A 20,254-nucleotide genomic window follows, 5' to 3' on the forward strand; every position below is an offset into this window, starting at 1 on the left:
CAAAACTGTGGTTGTAGGATTTTTTTGTTTTTCTTTCTTATTTTGTGAAAGTTAGGTATCACATCGACATCTAAAACACATACTAAAGCAAATGACCCCTGAGGCATGAGACGTGAGGCTATGTATCATCGATGGGATCTTAACCAAGTATATCTTTCTCTTTAGGGTTTTGATTTCCTATTATTTTGGGTAGATATCACATTAGCTTACACCATCCCGCATGGGCCCTGAATCTTTTGAACAAAGACACATTCTTCTTAATTTGAGGCAAGAAAAAAAAAATCAAACTCGATGTCAACTGTCAAGATCGATCCTTTTTAGTATTTGCATTAACATGTGACAGTAATGGAATTCTTCTCCTTTAAATTTTAAATACGAACACAAAATAGAAACGGAATTTCCTTTTCTGTTTGGACTTTCTTTTTGCATTTACAATTCACAAAGAAAGTATATAAAAAAAAAACACCACTACTATGAACAGCAAACAAATAATCAATGCAAGAGTGGCGTTGAATCTCATAATTTTATGCTCATTTCTTCCTAAAACTAATTACTAAAACACATGTTATTAACTTGATTTTGCGAGAAGAACAGATCTTTCTCCTCCTCAAGGTTTTCAAGACGTGGCAAATTGGATCTCTCAGAGTAATACGTCAGTTAATCCTCAGCTTCGGACTATCTTAAAGCTGTTGTTTCAAATCGTCATCTACCTAGTCTGGAAAGAGCGCAATGCTCGTATCTTCTCAGACTTCTCCACTCCTTCAGTTGTTCGAGCATCGGTTGACCGTATGATGAGGGACAGGCTGCTATTTTACCCGGCGCGCGTCATCTCTTCTCCTTCCCTGCTCGAGCGTTACTTCCAACATCTAGGTTCCATTAGTTAATATCTTCTCGCTTTTCGTTTATAAGCTGGTTTCCACAACTATGTAAAACTTATTATTAGTATGAATCTTAACATCTTCGACCAAAAAAAAAAATATGTTATTAATTTGATATTTGATATCAAACTTATAATTTCAGTTACTCGAGGTTAACTTATAATATGAAAAAAACAATAACAAAAAAATAGCATTCCTTTTCTCTTAATTGCTCTCCAATTCCAACATTTTTTAACTTTTTTTTTTTATAAAAAAAGGAGGTCATTGTAAAACAAAATTTGTGTTATTCATAGACTTCATCCATATATATTCCAACAATATCATTTTTTTTGCATGGAAATTTTCAAAGATAAAACTCTACAGATTGGCATTGATACGAGCCAATTTTTGGTAAACTCAGATACATCCAACAATCTAAGAATCTACCATTATACACATATATCCTGTATCTTTGTATCTATCTACGGCGAGGCCAAATCGGAGGAGGAGGAAGAGGAGAGACGAGAGAGCTCGTTCATGAGGAAGAGGATTCGAGAGTGGTAATCACGCGCCTGGTCCAGAGACTCGGCTTCGAGCTCGGCGAGCTGAGAACAGAGACGCTCCTCTGCCTCCTCCGCCACCTGCGTTCGCCGCCACAGCTGCAGCATCTCTTTCTTCATTTCCTCCACCGCTTTTTCCATCTCTCCGTTCTTCCGCCGTAGCTCCTCTACCTCCGAAGTCGCCACCGTCACATAGTTTCCTCCTTTCCCCATTTTCTTTAAAGAAGTCTTTTTTTTCTTTCTTTTAAATGGATTTTGAGGATTTCTCTCCTTTTCTTTTTTTTCTGTCTCTTCTTTGAGTTTATATTCTTCTCGGTTCTTGAATGCTCCGTATTAATAGGCGTTTCTGCGATTGGGATTTTTGGGTGCATATATGTCTAGGTTCAATGTATCTAGACTATACCGTGTTCTCGTTTTTATTTTCTTGGTGGGTTATTTTCCTCTAGAACTTTTTTTTTTTAAATTGTTTCTCCGACATACGTTGGATATTCATTATATTAACCAATTTTGAGTGGTTCAATACAATTATTTTAAAGAATACAATTCTTTATACCTGTGAATATATTGGTTCAGTTCAGTTATAACTTTAGTGGGATTTTAGTCAGTTGAATGATACTACTATCACAAAAACTTAAATTACGAAAAATATTTGATGATATTTAATGAAACTTAATTATAAATCATACATTTAGAATATCATCAAAAATTATGGCTATCTTGGTACATAAAATATGGTAAAAAAAAACCGTATATTATTAATGTGTTTTTCGCATGTCATTCAGTAACCAATCACGTAAATATTGTATAATCAGGTAAAATAGCATAATATTTGTTAGACAATTTGCACGGATTCTACACAATCTTAATTATACATATGTGATATATGAAATATTTTTTTTGTTTTCTTGCTTATATGTCATTTTTGTTAATACAAATGAAAGTCGACTAAATTGGCATTGCAACTCAAAATCAAATTCGATGGTTTGTTAGGTGATGATATCATTTTATTTCCCTCGCATCACGCATCGGCTTGGTGATAGTTTTGAAAAACGTATTCTAAACATTTAAGGTGGGAGAGTCTCTTTTTCTACTTATGCAATTATTTTAAAACTTGTTGCACTGTAGATTTTTTTCTTGGCGCAAACGTTGACTGACTCTAAAGAAATACCGGCAATATATAATAGAAAAGCCATTGAACTTGATGAATCCCCCACTTGTTTTAAAAACAAAACCCTCGTTATTTTAAAGATTGAATATGTAGGTATACGCATTTTTATCTACTTTATACGATATATTTATCTAAAGAGTTATACTTTTTTTTTTTTCATTAGTTCTTAGATATCAAAATGTTATTACAAGAAGATTCAAATTTAATCTGTCTTGTGTGATATGCTGGTATTACTTTTAGGTCCATTAGGCGAATTCTCTAAAACTACAACCGTAATATGGTGGTATTACTCTTGCATGACATAAAGAGAAAATATTGTTTCCACTAGTGAATGTGGAAATCAATTTTTCACCTTTATCCCTTCCACTGATACATACCGCCAATTATAGCCCGTAATGAATGGTTTCAAGCGCGAGAGCATTGTCGACGTAATCATATTCCCACATATTTCTCTTCTAATTGGACCATTTCTCGCAAAGTCAAGGGCCCTCACGTCACGATTGTACAGCTATTCTTGTATGGTTAAAGACTTAAAGTTGCAGCTCCGATTTCTTTATCTTACCAAAAAAACTTAATTTTGTTTCTTCTAAAATTTGATGGATTATATTTAAAAGCGTTTACAATTGTTAAACCAAAGTTGTAACCATCGAAAAAACATTAGTTTAAGGAAAAGAAAAGGCTAGAAAAAGTTTCAAATATGCCACGCGAATCCGTTGAACTATTTATAGTATAGAATATGAAAATACTAAGGAGACTTTGTATACTCGTGTAGCCGTGTGTGTGACTCGTTGTAACTGATTCGCAGCTGTTTTGGTTATAATCGGGTGAAATAATGTCTAATTAGTTAAAATTTTCAAAATTTAAGAAAACATAGTTAGTACTTAGTTGTGAAACTTAAAATCATAAATCATGGAATATGATTAGAAAATGCCAAGAAATGGTCACGCACGAGTTGTGAAATGTCAATGTTATAGTTCCAATACACGTCTAGGTTCAATGTATGTCGTCGTTTCTCTACCCAGTTCTTTTAAATTCACACATACCTTATCGGTTCATTACATTTATCTTATGCTATTTCCGTGAAAAATTAGGGTTCAAATTGAAGCGAGGCTCATTACACTTATATTACTTGTTTTTATGTGTGTATGTGTACAATGGTACGGCAGGAAATTCGAATTCACTTTCTTGATCAAATCCAAGACGTTTGTACCGGTTGAACCAAAGGTACCATGCAATAAAATCATGTGTATATTTTGTAGTCGATTTTTAAAAAATTTATATTGCAAAACCAAGTGGGTTGTCAACTGCTTGAAATGTTTAGATGGAATATGCTTTTATGGATGCTGATCAGTGATCACTACCTCCTTGTCCTTACCTTACTAATTAATATTTATCATTGATCAAAATATCTCAATTAGATTTTAAAAACATCAAGTCACGTAAGAAACAAATGTTACGTGATCACCACCCTATATATACTATTAAAACTATAAACTAAGTTCCAATATTGTACCATCGCAAGATCAAGATAATTAAAAAAAGGGTGAAAACAAAAAGAATTTTAAAAAGGAAAATTTGGTGGCATAGTGGTTGATCCTACTCTTTCAAGAAAACCTTTTTGTCACACCGAACCTAAGAAGTTGAGAGTATAAAAGAATGGGCCAAGGCCTTAGGCCTTGTTATAAAGTTTGAGTCTCAAGAAATCGAACAGAAGATGGACAAACAATAAGAGGGAACTTGCGGCAAACAATGAGAGAAGACCAGTTGCTTTAGCTAGATCAGGCTTATAATTTGCCATTGTTCCTAGGTTGGCCAATGTGACATCGACCAAGGCTAATGTAAACCCTATTCAAGGACGTCTCCTTCTCCCTGATCCAAATGGAATCTACTTTAGATTTTGTCCTTGAAAATCCTACAAGTAAATCTAAATGCCTCTCTGGTCTAAACTATTCTGCATTTTGTCCTTGAAAAAGGCCATTATTTCTCTCGCATATCTAAGAAGTCTATCGACCTATTTGGTTTTTTGGGGCGATTGGAAAACTTTATGTCGTGTGTTTTCATGACGTCATGAGCAACGTCAGCAAAATTTGAGCACCTCCATAATTGCGAACCACGGGACCATCTCTCTCCACTCTCAAAAGCTGAAGGAACTCAAACCTTTAAAAATCAACTTTTGCACCATTTCTGTGTATTATCAAGAGCAGACTGATTGTTAATTTTTTTTTTTTGGGACAAGAGAATTGGTGATCAAATTATGACCTCGAAAACGTCAATGACGCAGTCAAATTGTGTTAAAGACAGGACACACTCTCAATCAAATTGTCTTGTGCGAATAGAAAAAATGTCGGCTTTGTGCCCCGTCTGCAACCTTACGCTTCCTCACGACCAAATCGAAAGGTAACGATAAATCCCTAATTTTTTTTTTCAATGCTCCTCTTGCAATCAATCTTCATCACGATTTTTGTTTTCGAGGTTTCAGCCATGTGAATGCCCACTTCGACGACGATAAAATCGATCCACAAATCGCAAGCGATCACCACTTGGCTCTGCAACTCGCCTCTACTTCTGATCCTTCTCCTTCTTCCTCTGCCTCATCATCCGTAAAGCTTTCTTCGACCCTAAAAAAATCGTCTTTTCTCGATTACAGAAAACCCCAGATGACAAAATCGTTTCTTTTCTGCAGAACCTCGACGACAAAGCTGCGTCCTTGGTGCGTTCACAGACCAAGAGCCCGTTTTACAGTGTAGGAAATGGTGGTTTGATTTGTTTGCTGAAGACTTGTCTGGAATCAGAGCTGAAATCGAAGTCGAAACCTTTAGAGTGCAGTACCAGTTTGCTCTCTGGCTTTGTTGATCATTTCCAAGCCTCAAAGGAGGATAAAGGTTGGGGTTGCGGATGGCGGAACATTCAAATGCAATGCTCTCACTTGCTTTCTCATAGACAAGAAGCTAAAAGAGTTCTCTTTGGTGGCTCTAACTTTGTTCCTGACATTCCCTCGCTCCAACGCTGGCTAGAGTTAGCCTGGAACAATGGTTTTGATGTCGCTGGAGCCCTCCATTTCAATAACCAAATCTGCGGTTCCAAGAGATGGATTGGAACCACTGAATGTGCTGCGCTGTTACGTTCTTTCGGGTTAAAAGCCAGAGTTGTTGATTTTGCTCCCAAGAAATCTCAAGCAATGTATCTTTCAGTCCCTGGTTCTACTATTGCTCCCAAGATAAAGTCATATGGTCCCATGGACAGATTTGTGATCAAAAAGGGCGAAAGTGGGAAGGGAAAAACAGTTGACTCTCATGGTTCTAATCTTTCTAGGACCAGCAAAGGAGCAGTTTTAATGGGTTGGGTTTGGAATTACTTCTCAGACAACAGATTAAACGTTTCCTCTGGTGTTCATATGACTAGCAAAGCGTTAGTGGTTCTGTTGCAGTTCTTGATCTCGGCAATGTCTTTTATAACCTCAAAACACATTACTGAGTAGTTGTAATCGTGTGTACTGCAGGCCCTTGTATTTTCAACATGAAGGGCACTCAAGAACAATTGTTGGGATTCAGAGACGGTTGCAAGGAACCACATTTACTCCTCAGTACAATCTCCTGATTTTGGACCCTGGTGATGTGAGTAAACTGATTTTTCATGAATAGGAGAGGGCAATCATGGATATGAACATCAGCGTTTTTACTAATGTTAAATGTGATTAATGATGGCGAGATTTGAATGTGAATGCAGTTTACTAGAGGCATAGAGAAAGCACTTGTAGAGAAGAGAGGGTGGGAGGGATTTCTTAAAAGAGGAGCTCACACACTGACGTGTCCCGAGTATCAGGTCTTAGCTTCGTTGTCTATCATTTCTTTTAATTATGGTATAAATAATCATAGTTGAGTGATTCGTGATTTGTTCCGAGCGTGATTGGGAAAGATTATGATGATGGATAGTATACATACAGATTTTGTACGTTGATAATGGGATCGCTGATGGAGAGGAGTTGGAGCAGCTAAAGACCATTGATAGTCACTTTGTTGAATTCTATTGTCTTCCATAAATTTGAAGAGGGGTTATCGATGGACTCTTAGATTAGTTGCAATTGTATACTGTATATTATATAACATTTTTGTGTACTATATAATGTGGTAAGAATTATTTCAAACAATTTTCATTTGTGCGGATTATAAGTTTCTTCAAAAAATTACCAAAATATTTTCTGGATCATATTATATACCAACATGGATTATTTAAAAAAAACGCTAAGAACATCAAAGATTTGGCTATTTATTAAAAACATTGAGGTGAAAATACAGAATGGCAATTTGAGATTTACCCAGAGATAGCATCACCACACCACCTAAAAAATAGAAATGTCTTTTTCCAAAAGCAAGTAAAAACTTGAGAGATTAAGTCATAAAGAAAAAAGCTATAGTCTTCTTCAAATCCCCCATTTTGGTGATTCCTTCATCTTCCTCTGGCAACAAAACTTTTCAAGCGTGCCTCATATCAAATGAACAACATAACCTCACTGTTGCTCTTCCATGGGCATCCTAAAATTGCGACATTTTTTGAGGTTTTGTTGGTTGTTTAAGAGGCAGATGCAGCAACCTTCTTCCGTACAATTCTCTTTCGCCGAGCCTTAGGAGGTGGAGAATCTGAAACCGAGTCCTCTTGCTTTATACCAAGTAGCCCTGAGACTATTGCGTTCTTTGAGATGAACCATCTTGAAGATGGCTTTGCTACTGCTTCCTCTGAGGATCGGGTGTATGCTTTTGCCAGTAGATCATCCGACTGAGCCAGCGGGTCTGCTTCCACACCTAGCCATATTTGTCTTGATCTTTCCCCTAACTGAACATTCATAATCCTGTGCCATATCCATTCATATTCATTATACAAATCCTTCTAATTCATGAGTGTAAATCTAAATCGACGTTTTTGATCCACAGACCAAAGATTTCTCAAGTCCTAAGACTAAGTTTTGCAATACAAACGTCCAGCGTGTGCCTATGTATGTATGTATGAGAGAGGAGAGTGGGTGAAAGAAAAGAATACCTCACGGCAGTGCCAAAGAAGAGTGCTACTCCTATGACATCAAAGTGGCTGCTCATTGTTCTTTCAAATCCGCATAACAGCTGATATCTCAAGTTTGCATATAATCCAAGAAATGCGCCATAACCAAGAGCGTTTGTGGTGATTGATGGGACTGTCACAGATACTCTGTCAGAACAAAGATACAATACGTCATAATAAGTAAGCAATGAGCTCGAAATAAAATAGATGCTGCCCAGCCAAGAATGTTATAATCACACGACAGAAACAGAAGATATGTGATGACCTGTTTTTCTTCTTTCCCGCCAGAAAGTTTGACAACGAACCCTGAAGAGCCCCTGTCGCGACTCCAAGAATGGACAACTCTGCGGCCTTGTAGAAAAGAGAATGAATTCTCTTTTGCAAGTCGAACTCTCTAAGAGGATAGCTCATTTCAAATATATTATTTGGTAGCTTTTGCAGTGTATTTTGCAGGTCAAACCGAAATGTGTTTCCATAGGAACGACATGGAGCTAGCAACCAAACAGCAGCTGCATTGCATGCTGACACAGTAAGAACATTTATCAGTGCAAGATCCCATTCCTCTTTAATTCTGCAAATGATAGAGAAACCAATTAATTAGAAACCAGAGGCTACAAAACCTATAAACGGGAGAAAGTTTACGTTCATGGAAAGGAAAATACCTATTCTTACGAGTCTTCACCTCCCACCAAACCGAGCATCCAACCGTGGCAGCTTGCTCCAAAAGAAGTCTATAGAGAAACGCAGGATCCGCTAACATCCTACACAAGGCAGTCACATAGTCAAGTATGTAGTCCGAAAACAAAGAAAATTCATGCATATTCCCAAAAGTATGGAAAGTTGAAATTTTTTTCTTTGCAGTAAGAAACTTATAATTTTCGAGACAATAAAGAACTCCACAGGGACATATAAATCTCAGAAGATACCCACAAAATTACCTGCCAACAAAGGCTCTCGACAATCCCTGAGGAAGAGCACGGGAGATCAATCTAGTTGTTGTTGGACGAGCATTTATGGCTAGGAATCTAACCATTTGAGCTGAGCTGACCAGTCCCTGAATACAAGTTTCCAAAAGTTTAAAGATGTCAGCTTCCCAAAACTGTTAAAGGAAAGCTTCAAGGATATCCTACCATTTCATATGCTTGACGGAGGCCAGCAGGCAAATCCATCATTGTTTTTTGCCATTCGTTCAGTACAGCATCAACAAATTTCCTATCAAAAAGCTGGAAAAAACATAAATCTCGTGACTGGGTGCCACCATGAAATCAAATACATGAAAACGAAATCAACAAAACACAAGCATAAAGATCTTTTACCTCGGCGAGGAACATCCTACGCCTAAAAAGTCCACCCTCATCTCCATCATCGTCATCATCGAATTCGTCAAAGTAATCATCATCATCCCCATCATCGTCACCTCCATCGCCACCACCAAAATTGACTGACTTTCCAATGTTTCCACCACCTCCTCCAGTTGCAATCTGCAATGAAACATGAATTAGAGATTCAAAAGGCTATTTTTTTTCTTATCAGTAGAAAATATATTTCACTGAAAAGCCTATATCATTCCGCAACTGCTATCTCCAAGGATCATACTATTCTTAATATCTTCTAAAGATACTACTGGAATTACTTGCATCCGCCGCTAGCACTTTTTTTAAGCTCCAGTATGCTTCATCTCCTTGATGATATCAATCTCGTACTATCAATTCGTTCGGCTTACAAAAATCAAGAAATGTCTGATCCAGAATCAATCTAGTAATTCACAGAAATTGCTAGAAATTGAGTCGAGTGCTACTAATAGCTCCCGAGAAGATTGACCAACTCTTTACCCTCAATAACCAACTTGATGAACCATCAGCATATAAGAACAGAGAAGATATAAGAACCAACGAAATGTTCATGTAGCCAGACGATAGATCAAAAGGATAAAATTTCACAACTGTTCTAAATTCTGGAATAAGATTGCTTAAGTCGGGAACAAGAAAACGCAGAAACTAAAAATTCACGCAATTGACCAAACTATTGCCTAAACGAGAACTGGAACAAGAAAGAAAAAGAAACAGGAGAAGAGAGAGAGAGAGACCTCAGGGCTTGACTCGACTTTCTTCTGGGTCATGTCGAGCTTCCCCTTTTCCAAAGTAACAGCTCCTACCGAGCCGAATTTCCCGCCTTTCATCACTGGACTCATCTGAGCACCTGAAGAAGCTGCAGAGAAGGAGCCAGAGGAAGATGTGCCTAATTCACCGGTACTTGGCAACTGTAAGCAGCGCTCGAGACCTGATACTGAATCTCCAACGGAATCGATAAGGGAAGAGGACGAGGCCCTAATGAAGCCGCGACGGAGCTTACAAGGCAGAGTCACGAGTGGGCGAGGGATGGGTAAACATGGTTTGAGCGGAGATAAGGGTTTGGGAGCGACGACGCTCTGAAAGACCATATGCGACATGGCTCTCGACGAGAAAACCAACCTTGACTTCGGATAAAGATTTTTTGGTGATTTTCCTGAAGAAAAAGGCGCAGAGCCTTTTCTTCTCTCTTAGGGCTGAGAGAGAGAGAGAGAGGGAGAGAGATGAGAAGAAGGAGAAGAGGATTTATCGCCAATCAGACGACTGCAGAAGAACCCAATCTCGCTTTCATCTTTTTCCACCAACTCGAGCTCAATACTTCTGGATGACATAGAGGGTCTCAAGTCGGTTGTAAGAGGCCAAAGAAAGCCTATCAACTATTTAATTCGCATCTTTTTGTTAGCATCTATGAATACGTCCAATTCGAAGTTCCATGGTTTAGTTATTGGCATATGTCAAAGGGAGACTAAATCGAATGAAAAATACAATTATTGGATTTTAATCTAAGATTACATATAATGTTAGGTTATTGGGTTCTATAGAATAGTATTCAGATATGTCAACAATATAAACAATAAACTCCTATCGATTTACGAAAATAACGGACAAAAACAACATTTTGATACTAATCACATCTCAATCAATCAGTTTACACGCTTCACAGATACTTTATCTCAGGGAGGTTTGTTTAAAATTTTAATAATAATAATACAAACCATTTAATGCAATGGACGAAAAAAACAAAAAAAGACATTACAAAATAGAACTAAATTAGAAACGCACATAGTGTGATGATGAATAACATCGTCCTCTTCCGGTGGTCAATTTCGCCACAAAGCTTGATTCTGAATATATCTAAAAGATATACACTCGTCTTTAATTCGGGATCCTTCGGCTTAGTCATTCAAGAAATCAAACTCAATTGGTTGGCTTCTTATTGGAGGACGGGTTACTACTTGTTGCCTCTCCGTTGCTGCATTATCTATTGGTTTCACTGTTGTTGTAACAGTTTCAGTCGGCGCCGGCGGTGGCAGCGGCGTTGTTGTTTGGCTATCATCCTCTGTGGCTACAGCTGTTTCTGTGTTTGGAGTTGAAGAAGGATCGCTTTTGTCTACCAAAGAAGTTTCCTCCTTCTCTACCACAGGAGGCTCAGACACTGTCTCTGTCACTGGTCCATCCACAGGTGCTGTTGACTCAGCATCAGGTGCAGTTTCCGGTGCTGCTGGCTCAGCAACATCTGCAGTTTCTGTTGCTGCTGACTCAGAAATAGCTGCAGTTTCAGGCGCTGACTCAGAAATAGCTGCAGTTTCAGGCGCTGACTCGGTCTGTGGTGGCTCAGAAGAAGGAGGAGCTTCAATAGCCAATGGCTTGGCTGGTTCTTCAATAGCCAATGGCTTAGTTGGTTCCTGTTGTGAGGTCTTCGGTGTGGGTAAGGGTTTTTTGGGAGCAGATATGGAAGCAAAAATCGAAGACATTCCGGGAGGTAGAATCTCGATTGGAGGCTTTTTGGATGCATCCGATAAACTCGTGAACTTTGGATCCTCAAGAGAAGCCAGAAACGCACTTGCAGCATCGGTTTTAGAAGTTGGAGCTTGCTCAATTTCTTTCTGCAGCGTTTTATTCCAAGCCTGGACCAAGTTCTTTAGAGTTGGGCGACCATGTGCCTGAGTGATTAATTACAGCAGGGGAAGTCAGAAACAATACAAGGTTCATAAGAAGGCAAATTGCAAAAAGAAAAACACAAAATTAGGTAAAATTGAAATCTTACATGGGCATGAAGCACGGCTTCTGCGAGCATTCCCGTGTCTTGCCATGCCTTCTCCATGAGCGCGTTGTCTCCCAAGACTGCAGCAGAAAAAGCTGATTCCCGCCCGAGGCCTATGGAGATGAGATTGTTTATCAGACCCTGCAACAAAGTTAAAATAGTCTCTCAATTAGGGACCTTCAAATACATAAGTAAAAAGTCAAATGCAGATTGAAAGAAAAATGACAAACATACAATTAAGCATGTCAATGATTTTTAGATTTCCGTAGCTATCTCAATGTACCAGAAACCAAATTAGAAACTGAAAGAAAGAAAATTGCAAACATACACTTAGGCGTGTCAATTCTCCATGGTTTGCTAGGCGTAATGCAAGGCCTCGCAACTCATGGCCCTGTAAAGCGCCTTTGACCGAACCTGCAGTGGCTAGTCTTTTGAGAGCTTCACGAGCGATGTCAGCGTGTCCGGTGGCATCTGCAGCATCTATTAGGTCAAGGAACTCCTTTGCAAATTTCACTATTCCCTCCACAGCTTCAACAACATCTTCTTTCTTCTCAGCTGTCAAAGAGAGAATGTCACTCAAATCAAGACCTACACCGTCCTGTCCAATGTCCCTACTATTACTCATTGTGAGAAGACAATGAAGAGCCCTCTTCAGATCATTGCTCTGCATCGCTAGATCAAACTCCAGCCTGAGAACCACATAAAGATAAGTCTGATTATTTTGCCTTCTGTGAAAAAGTGAAAATAATCGCTGATAGCATTTTGGTGTGAGTTGACAGCTAAAATGAAGGATACAACATATGTGAGTGACATACTGAATTCTGTTCACTGTCCAGCATATGCATTTCATAGACTAGAGAAATTGTGAATAGTAGGAACAAATCGATGAAACTAGCGGCGCCAAACTTTATATGCTTTTTTACCTCTTAGATATTCCAGGCAAATGAAGAGCTTCTGTTGCGTATCCCATCCCTAACATAAACTGTGCCAGGTCGTCATGATGTTCTCTTCCAAGCCTACTTGCCCTGCACAACAACAACAAAAATGTTGTATAAACATTCCAGCTTGTTTACTACTCACGGAAATACGATATTTAAGGAATGTATCAATACCATTTAACTGCACTAACAGCATCCCCATACGCAGCAAGACAGCGACAGCGTATACCAGGATGGTTCAGTGATATGGCATGGGCACACATGTACCTACCAAGAAAATGGAGGTGTCAGACAGTAATTTATCTCGTTTAAATATTAATATGATCATACAAGTGACTGGAATGAGGATATAGCAAGATATTGTATTCATCATGGTAACTCCGTGACTACATATATTTGTTGTCCGTTGAAACCTTGGAGTGAAAAGGTCAGATGTCAATGAGCCTAGCTAGTGCGTACTAAGAATGAAAAAGAGAAAGCCATAATCTAACTGAATATACATGTCTCCAACGAAGGAATGTTATAACAAAAGTCAGTTTTGTTTTGAGGTGAGAACAGGGAGACTCTTGATACCTGTCAATGAGCCAAAGAACTCCATCCCTTACACCAGCAACAACTAGAGGCCCCACTGGTCGTTTTTGCTCCACTGGGAAACGAGTAACAGCCACTGAAACACCCCCTCCACCTACAGCTACCTCATTGATCCTTCTTTCATCCATGTCATCGCCATCACCTCTAGATTGTCTCGGCAATGATAAAAACGGTGGAACAGATGGAGCATTTTGGAAAGAAGCTAAACGCACTACCTACAATAAAAAGTATACGCATGATGAAGAGACTTGCAAGTTTGACAAGAATTGAGATAGCTGTCGATACAAATGCGGTACAATCCAAGCTTAGACCTGAATTTTAAGCTTCAAAAATATACCTGCAGCATGGGAGACCTCAAAGATATCCTTTCTTGCTTGGCACTCTGGGCACCTTCTACTGTGATTAAGGCTAACTCTCCATGCTCCGCAACTGCTCTAGCCTGTGCCTCCTTAAGTTTCATTTCTTCCTTCATCTTCCTAGTCTCTATATCAAGTTCAGAAACTCCAGCGTCCACAAAAACACATCTGGAAATCCAGGCATGAAAGAAAGTTTTATTATTCCTTCCCAGATATATTGTTTCAGAAAGCAACTATCTGGGTAACCATGCCCTTAACGACGTCAGGATCAGGGAAAATACTTTCAAAAAGTTAGAATCTCTGAGAAGTTGGAATATGCACAGTTTAAATAACCAATACCTGTTGATACACATCTGCTGCCAATACAGGTCCTAAATTCGATTTTTAATTGTTTCAATTAAGTGGAAGCAGCATTCAAGGTAACTGATACAAAGCATAATGAAGTCCTTGTATCATATATAGAACATTAATCTTACTCAATCGTGGTTGGTGTAGCCACAAACAGCTGCCTGCGATGCCAAACAGCTCCAGTTGCATGTGAAATGGCGACATCACCAAGATATCTATACTGAGGGCGCAAGGACGATATGACCATGTACTGTTGATAAGCAAAAGCACAATACTCAACTGTTTGGTCCCATGCCGTCCATTCTGGCTGAGGTAGCATACCACCTACTGGCTCAAAATTTTCCCAACTACACATTGAAACTTCCATGTAGATTAATATGGAACTCAAATATTTCGAACATGATAAAATGCCACAAAATTAGTAGCCACTAATCACCTGTAGAGCTGATAGTTTAAGGGTGCGGACTCAGTAGATCTCTGAGAAGAACCATCATCATAGCTGGAAAACGAAGAAACATTACTGTTTCCAAATCCTGAGAGTGGCATCGACTGAATGGTTGAAATAGCTGTTGCAGCAACAGGACTAATCCTTCGGGATGTGCGATAGCCTATACCAAGTAAAGCACCACCATGCAGACCAATGACCTGCAAGGATAATTTTTGAAGCATAAGTTTGTTGCTTACCTAAGCTAACAAGTCAAGCATTGACATACTGCTCTCTGATAAATTTTCCAAGATTACAAAATATACCACCACCTGAAGTTAAAGGGTTAATCTCCATGCATAAGATTCTCATGTTCAACAACCTTATCCTTTCGGTCAAAATCAATTAATAAACTACTGGATTCCAAGTTAAAATATTTAAACTAATTTTCCAGTATTGTTAATGCAAACTTCAAACAAATTCTTGTGAGCATGATTAAATTTATTATCAATGGAACCACTTCAGTAGATCTGTATTAAGAGGATCTAAGATAAATGAAAAAAGGATGAACCAAACATGAAAGATGGTTATTGTCTAGGATTCTAATTCCCAACTGAGAGTAGAGCACATTAAAAGCGGTTACGAAATGCAATAACTCAAGTAAGATACACATACCGGTTCAGAGCGACCTCCTACAGATCTCATGAGTATGTTTGAGGTTCCATCATCTAAGAGAATACGAACTTGGACAGTAGCAGATGAAGCTGCATTAGCAGCAGCAGCAGCTTGAGCTGCGGCTGCAGCGGCTTCTTTCGCTTTTCTTGATGAGCCACCCTTTGGGATTATAGGCATCCTTTGAGGTAATACAGATTCTAGAATTGCGAATCTATCTCGACATGTGTCCCAAGCCAAAAGTCTTGCACTTCCAGAATCAACAATGGACCAGTCACTAACCTTGTAGATAGAGAAGTACAGGATATCAGGCCATACAACTGCCACATACCTACAACCAGAGAATAAAGTTAGTTGACTAAAAAAAGACAGCACTCAACAAATTAAGCACATAAATACAATTAGCGAGTTATCTAAAAAACTATATTCAGGGAAAGATCGTCTTAAACTAAATGGTTGATATTTGAACGCCATTTCACTTCCCTGTCTAAAGAAGCATCGGGTGCGGAAAACAAAACCAACAAGCATGAGAAAAATTCATCCATGAAACTTGAAGTACAATATATGCCACTGAATATCAGGTAAACAATGAGAGACTTATAATAAGATTCACAAGCCGCATGAAAACAGAAATACAATTTACATAAACAAACAACATTTTCATGCCAAAAAATATGTACTATAGTATATCTCAATACAAAACTTGACGACTGAGAAAAGAACAGGAAACTTACTTCCCTGAACTGCTTACAGAAAGAACCGAGTATGAATCATGTGGAACAGGTGCCACAATCTGCTTTTTGGTCTGCTTTACAGTTAACTGTTCACCTGGGTCTCCCTTAGACATTCCTGATTCGGCCAAGGCACCATTATTTCCAAGGGATGGGTTGGCTGAGTTGGATAATTGGAAGTTTAAGAGCTTTAATTCTCTTCCAAGGATATATACAGCTGAATTCTCCCGGCTTCCAGACAGTGCTGGTAGAGGAGCTGCAGATGGGATGGCACGAGGATCAAATTCACTAACTATAATACCAACATTGGTACCAGTAGCGACGAGATGTGGCTGAAGAGGATGTGCAACCATACAATAGACCTGAAAAAATGAAATTATTAAGTGACTTATGTGAAGTATATACGAAAGCCACTAAAGCAAAAGAAATATAGAAGCGATGATATTAAAATAAAGCAATAACGGAATTTCAAAAATCAACGGGCAGTTCAAGTAGAAAATAAACCTATAATATCATATGCACATTCTGAACAGTTAACTACCAAAATTTGCGTGCAGAATGTCCTTTATCGATCATCATCTAACATATAATGATATAAAAAATATATCTTTCTCCATTTCAACCTATGGATACATTCAGTGTTCAAAATAGCATCAATCTTATGTCTGCTTTTGTCGATGGTTAGGGTTATCGATACATGGAACTGTTCTGCAAGTAGTAACATATTATTAAATAATGCAACTTCTAATTCTTATTCCTGGTCTAGTTGAGTCGGAATATCTTTGCATTCCAAAAGCAGTTTTCGTAAAATTCAAAATAAGTAAGTAGCTAATTACCCTAAGTTTTCTGTGGGTTGCAAGTACTTGAGGCGGAACCAAGGAAGAAAGTTCACATAATGGCCTTGTCAGGGCCGAATAAGTTGGATGCTCAATAGACCTGTGAAAAACTCAAACAATTAGACACTCCAGTAATATAAATAAATATGTTTACCATAGATACTACGAAATTGTTTAAACATAGATACCATATGTGTGAATCTTTAACGCAAGTCAAAATATCAAGGTTTGGTGCTCGAGGATGACACCAAGATGCAACACTGTGGCAAGCTAGCTTTGGGACAGGTTTAATTCTCCGCAGCTCCTGCAGATAAAAAAGTAGACATGTATGAGTTGACAAAAGACATCCGTAAAATATGCAAAATTCATACATGAGATACAACATTACCTTAAATGTCATTGTATCCCATATGGCCAATGTCTTGTCAGCACCAATTGTAATTAATTGTGGAGCATTGCCACTTACCCTTGACAGCTCAACAGCCACCACCCCACCATCATGTGCCTAACAAACATCAGAAGAGAGTGAGAAAAACCTATTAGACAGCCATATCTGGAAGGACAAAACAGTATAACAGAGAAGTGGAAACTATTGAATCAATCAAGCAAACTATAGCATGTCACTTAAACCAAAAGGAAAAAAACAACAAGACCATGTCACACTCCCCTAATCGTTGCACAGACTACTAATCACAAAATAGATGAACGAAAAAATTAATTACTAATTATCCAACATTCAGAAACAGACACACAACGAAGCTTCAGTGAAACTAAGAACAATGGTGCCTTGTCCTCAGCTGTAACCAAATCTAGCAAATCTGCCAGGCCTAAGACTTGAACGGCCACAGTCATATTCTTTCTTGGACTTTGCATGAAAGAGTAGGAATGAAAACAATACCTTTAAGCTAAGCTTGGGTACAAGTTCCCTTGAATCAGTGCCATGATCGGCACTCCATAGTACAAGTAAGCCATCACTGCCACCAGAAACAAGGAGAGCCTGCAATGGCAAGTGGATACTGGTATCATGTATTGCAGATGAAAAACAGAGAGAAAATTGTTGATGAGCGTTCATTAGAAGGCATTAAATTATAATAAAAATGAAAAAGGCCGCTAGTAGTAGAACTGTTGCCAACAACACAACCTAATCATGATATAAAATGAACGTGGAGTACTAAACGACCAATTCGGAAAAGAGATGCCAATGTTTAAATTCCCTCCGCTCCTAATGCTAGGCTAAAGACAAATGAATTTCTATTGAGCAGTTTAAGATATAAGATACAACAACATAACAGTGAGGATATAAGATTTTAAATTGTACGACTCCCCAGTTAATAAACGGTGAAAAGTTGATGTTAGAAAAAAAGAAAAGAAAATGTACAAAACTGCCCAATATCACGTTTTCTTTAACATATCAGTCAACATTCGCAGGTGACTTAGTGCATGTTTGTTTAACTTACATGACATTGTAAGAACTTCTATCTGTCAGATGGTATTTAGTAAATAACTCGAAACAAATTCAGAGGAATAGGAAGCGAAATTTGAGAGTATGTAATTACTTCGCCAGATGATGCCATGAAATTCATCAAGCAATAAATTGATCCTTTATGGCCACCTGTATATCTACGTGCAAGCTGCAAGGAAGTAAACATTCAGGGAAATTAACACAGTTCAGTATCAATAGGTCTCACCCTAAACCCAGCAGAGAAATGAATTAACCATTCAATTCTTGGAAAAACAAACCTTCCATGTTATCATTGATAAAACCCTAATCACACCATCAGTAGAACCAAATGCTACTAATGGGCCATCACCACCAGATGACCTGGTAAGAAACTCCATGCTGCAAAGAAAGGAAGAAATTCTAACAAATTTTGCGGAGCAGTAGAAATCAGAAAATAGAATAACTGTTTGAAAATTGACTAGAACAATAGACATTAAGGTGGTCTGGTATACTTATACACTTAAAAGCAAACATAAATTAGCTTATGCATCAGTACATTTGTCGCAAAAAGTATCAGCGTAGTAACTATTAGAGGTCTTTCCAGGATTCAAGGGACTCGAAGATTGGCAGCCTAGAGTAATGGAGCATCATTCCGGGGGTCCAGTTGTTAAGCAAACCCATGCTCTAAAATAAAAGGGAAAAAAAGGCAATGAGCTTACCAGAGAAGTGACTTGTTGTCAAGCTCTTGCTTTGGCACATCTCGACCACGCATTGTCACCAAGTCCAAGAAAATGGCTTTATTCTCACAACAGATGACCAGAAAATGCCGGCCTTTAGTTGAAGGAGCAGGAGAAGTGAAACCGGATGTGAGATGATTGACAGCTGATGGAGATTCAGCAGCTGCAGAGCGATTGCGCCACAGTTGCCAATAACGCACATCATCGTCATAAAACTTCACCTGCTTGACACTTGTAGATGGAAAGATGGACAGATAAGACAAATTTACTCAGATTGAAAGGGCTGAATGAATAGCATCAGGAAAGATCTCTTACCTTCCTCCTCGAATGGCTTCAGTAGGCTTGCCTTTATAGTCTGAGAAAAACATAAACTTGAATATCAGAATCTGAAGCGCATACTCATTTTACCAGAATCGAAAGTAGGATTGTAGACCAAATTTCAGCTGATAACGAAAATTGACAGAAGCAAGTTGATCATGGCTCACCGGATTCTCCCTCGGCAAGCTTCTCTAACTTGGCACCAACTAAACGGCGCTCGTCAACACCGCCGGCTTTCAATTCATAAATCACCTAGAAAAATGGCCGAATACGTTAGAGATCCTCGATTCGGAATCAGAAGTGAAACCAAAATTAAATCAGAATCTCGATAGAACCAGACCTGACGATGCTCCCAGTTCCAGACGGAGACGTGATCAGTATCATCTGCCGTAACAAGCCATGGATGCGTGGGATGTACCTGTATCTTCACAATCTTACCGTTGGTCTGCCGAAATGCTCTCGCGCGCAACATTTCGATCTCTCTCACAGTCCTCCACGATCAACGAAGCAACTCGAAATCTGAGAACAATTGCATCCGCAAAGACGATTCGGATTCACGAGAAAACCTCAACAGAAACTTCAGCTACACACTCAAATTTCCAGAAAAATGAAAGAAGAACTATGATATAGATCCAGATCAATTAGATCCACAGGTATCAGAGAGCAGCCCGGATCCAATACCACAATCGCCGAACAAAAACTCCGGTAGTGTCTGTCTTCGGACGCGAAAAAGCGTAAAGCGCGAACTGAGAAGGCCAGTCTGTCTAATTAACAAAAAGGCCCAATAACATTTTAGCCATTTTCTTTGTCGCAGATATATACATTCCAAATTTCCAATTACACAAAATAATTGCGGAATCGAAGGGATATAAATTAAAAATTATTTGTACGTAATTTTAAATAAGGTTGCTCTGCAATATATATGTAATTTTTACATGTAATTTAACACCAGATATTTATCGAATCAATAGAATATTCAAAAATAAACTTAGTTTTGAAGAAAAACAAACAAAATAAAATCATATTTTTTCATAAATTTTTGGTTTATGTCTAACACTAAAATTAATTTAGGAAGAATTTTCTAATTTTTTTTTTGTTTCTTGTCGAATTGT

General features: G+C 38.4%; 4 protein-coding genes across 4 annotated transcripts; 1 reads left to right on the forward strand and 3 right to left on the reverse strand.

Moving 5' to 3' along the window:
* Positions 1–1,142: 1,142 nt before the first annotated feature.
* Positions 1,143–1,719, reverse strand: LOC18013214 (protein RESPONSE TO LOW SULFUR 2). Its single transcript, XM_006394659.2, has one exon. The coding sequence runs from the start codon at positions 1,628–1,630 to the stop codon at positions 1,340–1,342; it is 291 nt and encodes a 96-aa protein (XP_006394721.1). The 5' UTR covers positions 1,631–1,719; the 3' UTR covers positions 1,143–1,339.
* A 3,060-nt stretch (positions 1,720–4,779) lies between these two features.
* LOC18013212 (zinc finger with UFM1-specific peptidase domain protein) lies at positions 4,780–6,744 on the forward strand. Its single transcript, XM_006394661.2, has 6 exons — positions 4,780–4,982; positions 5,065–5,185; positions 5,269–5,993; positions 6,085–6,199; positions 6,312–6,407; positions 6,529–6,744. The coding sequence occupies exons 1-6, from the start codon at positions 4,840–4,842 to the stop codon at positions 6,622–6,624; spliced, it is 1,296 nt and encodes a 431-aa protein (XP_006394723.2). The 5' UTR covers positions 4,780–4,839; the 3' UTR covers positions 6,625–6,744.
* Positions 6,745–6,831: 87 nt separating this feature from the next.
* Positions 6,832–10,257, reverse strand: LOC18013231 (protein RETICULATA-RELATED 1, chloroplastic). Its single transcript, XM_006394660.2, has 8 exons — positions 9,724–10,257; positions 8,954–9,118; positions 8,768–8,860; positions 8,576–8,691; positions 8,300–8,398; positions 7,903–8,208; positions 7,620–7,784; positions 6,832–7,431 (listed from the first exon to the last, which is right to left on the reverse strand). Exons 1-8 carry the CDS (start codon positions 10,084–10,086, stop codon positions 7,155–7,157), a joined length of 1,584 nt encoding a protein of 527 aa, XP_006394722.1. The 5' UTR covers positions 10,087–10,257; the 3' UTR covers positions 6,832–7,154.
* A 334-nt stretch (positions 10,258–10,591) lies between these two features.
* LOC18013213 lies at positions 10,592–19,901 on the reverse strand. Its single transcript, XM_006394662.2, has 21 exons — positions 19,483–19,901; positions 19,310–19,394; positions 19,140–19,179; positions 18,807–19,055; positions 18,387–18,486; positions 18,203–18,277; positions 17,545–17,643; positions 17,035–17,151; positions 16,835–16,950; positions 16,647–16,746; positions 15,814–16,172; positions 15,083–15,410; positions 14,420–14,628; positions 14,112–14,330; positions 13,617–13,803; positions 13,262–13,494; positions 12,863–12,955; positions 12,674–12,775; positions 12,079–12,439; positions 11,754–11,891; positions 10,592–11,649 (listed from the first exon to the last, which is right to left on the reverse strand). The coding sequence occupies exons 1-21, from the start codon at positions 19,612–19,614 to the stop codon at positions 10,882–10,884; spliced, it is 4,110 nt and encodes a 1,369-aa protein (XP_006394724.1). The 5' UTR covers positions 19,615–19,901; the 3' UTR covers positions 10,592–10,881.
* Positions 19,902–20,254: the final 353 nt, after the last annotated feature.

Source organism: Eutrema salsugineum, unplaced genomic scaffold (assembly GCF_000478725.1).
Source record: "Eutrema salsugineum unplaced genomic scaffold, Eutsalg1_0 scaffold_6, whole genome shotgun sequence".
NCBI classification, from domain to species: domain Eukaryota; kingdom Viridiplantae; phylum Streptophyta; class Magnoliopsida; order Brassicales; family Brassicaceae; genus Eutrema; species Eutrema salsugineum.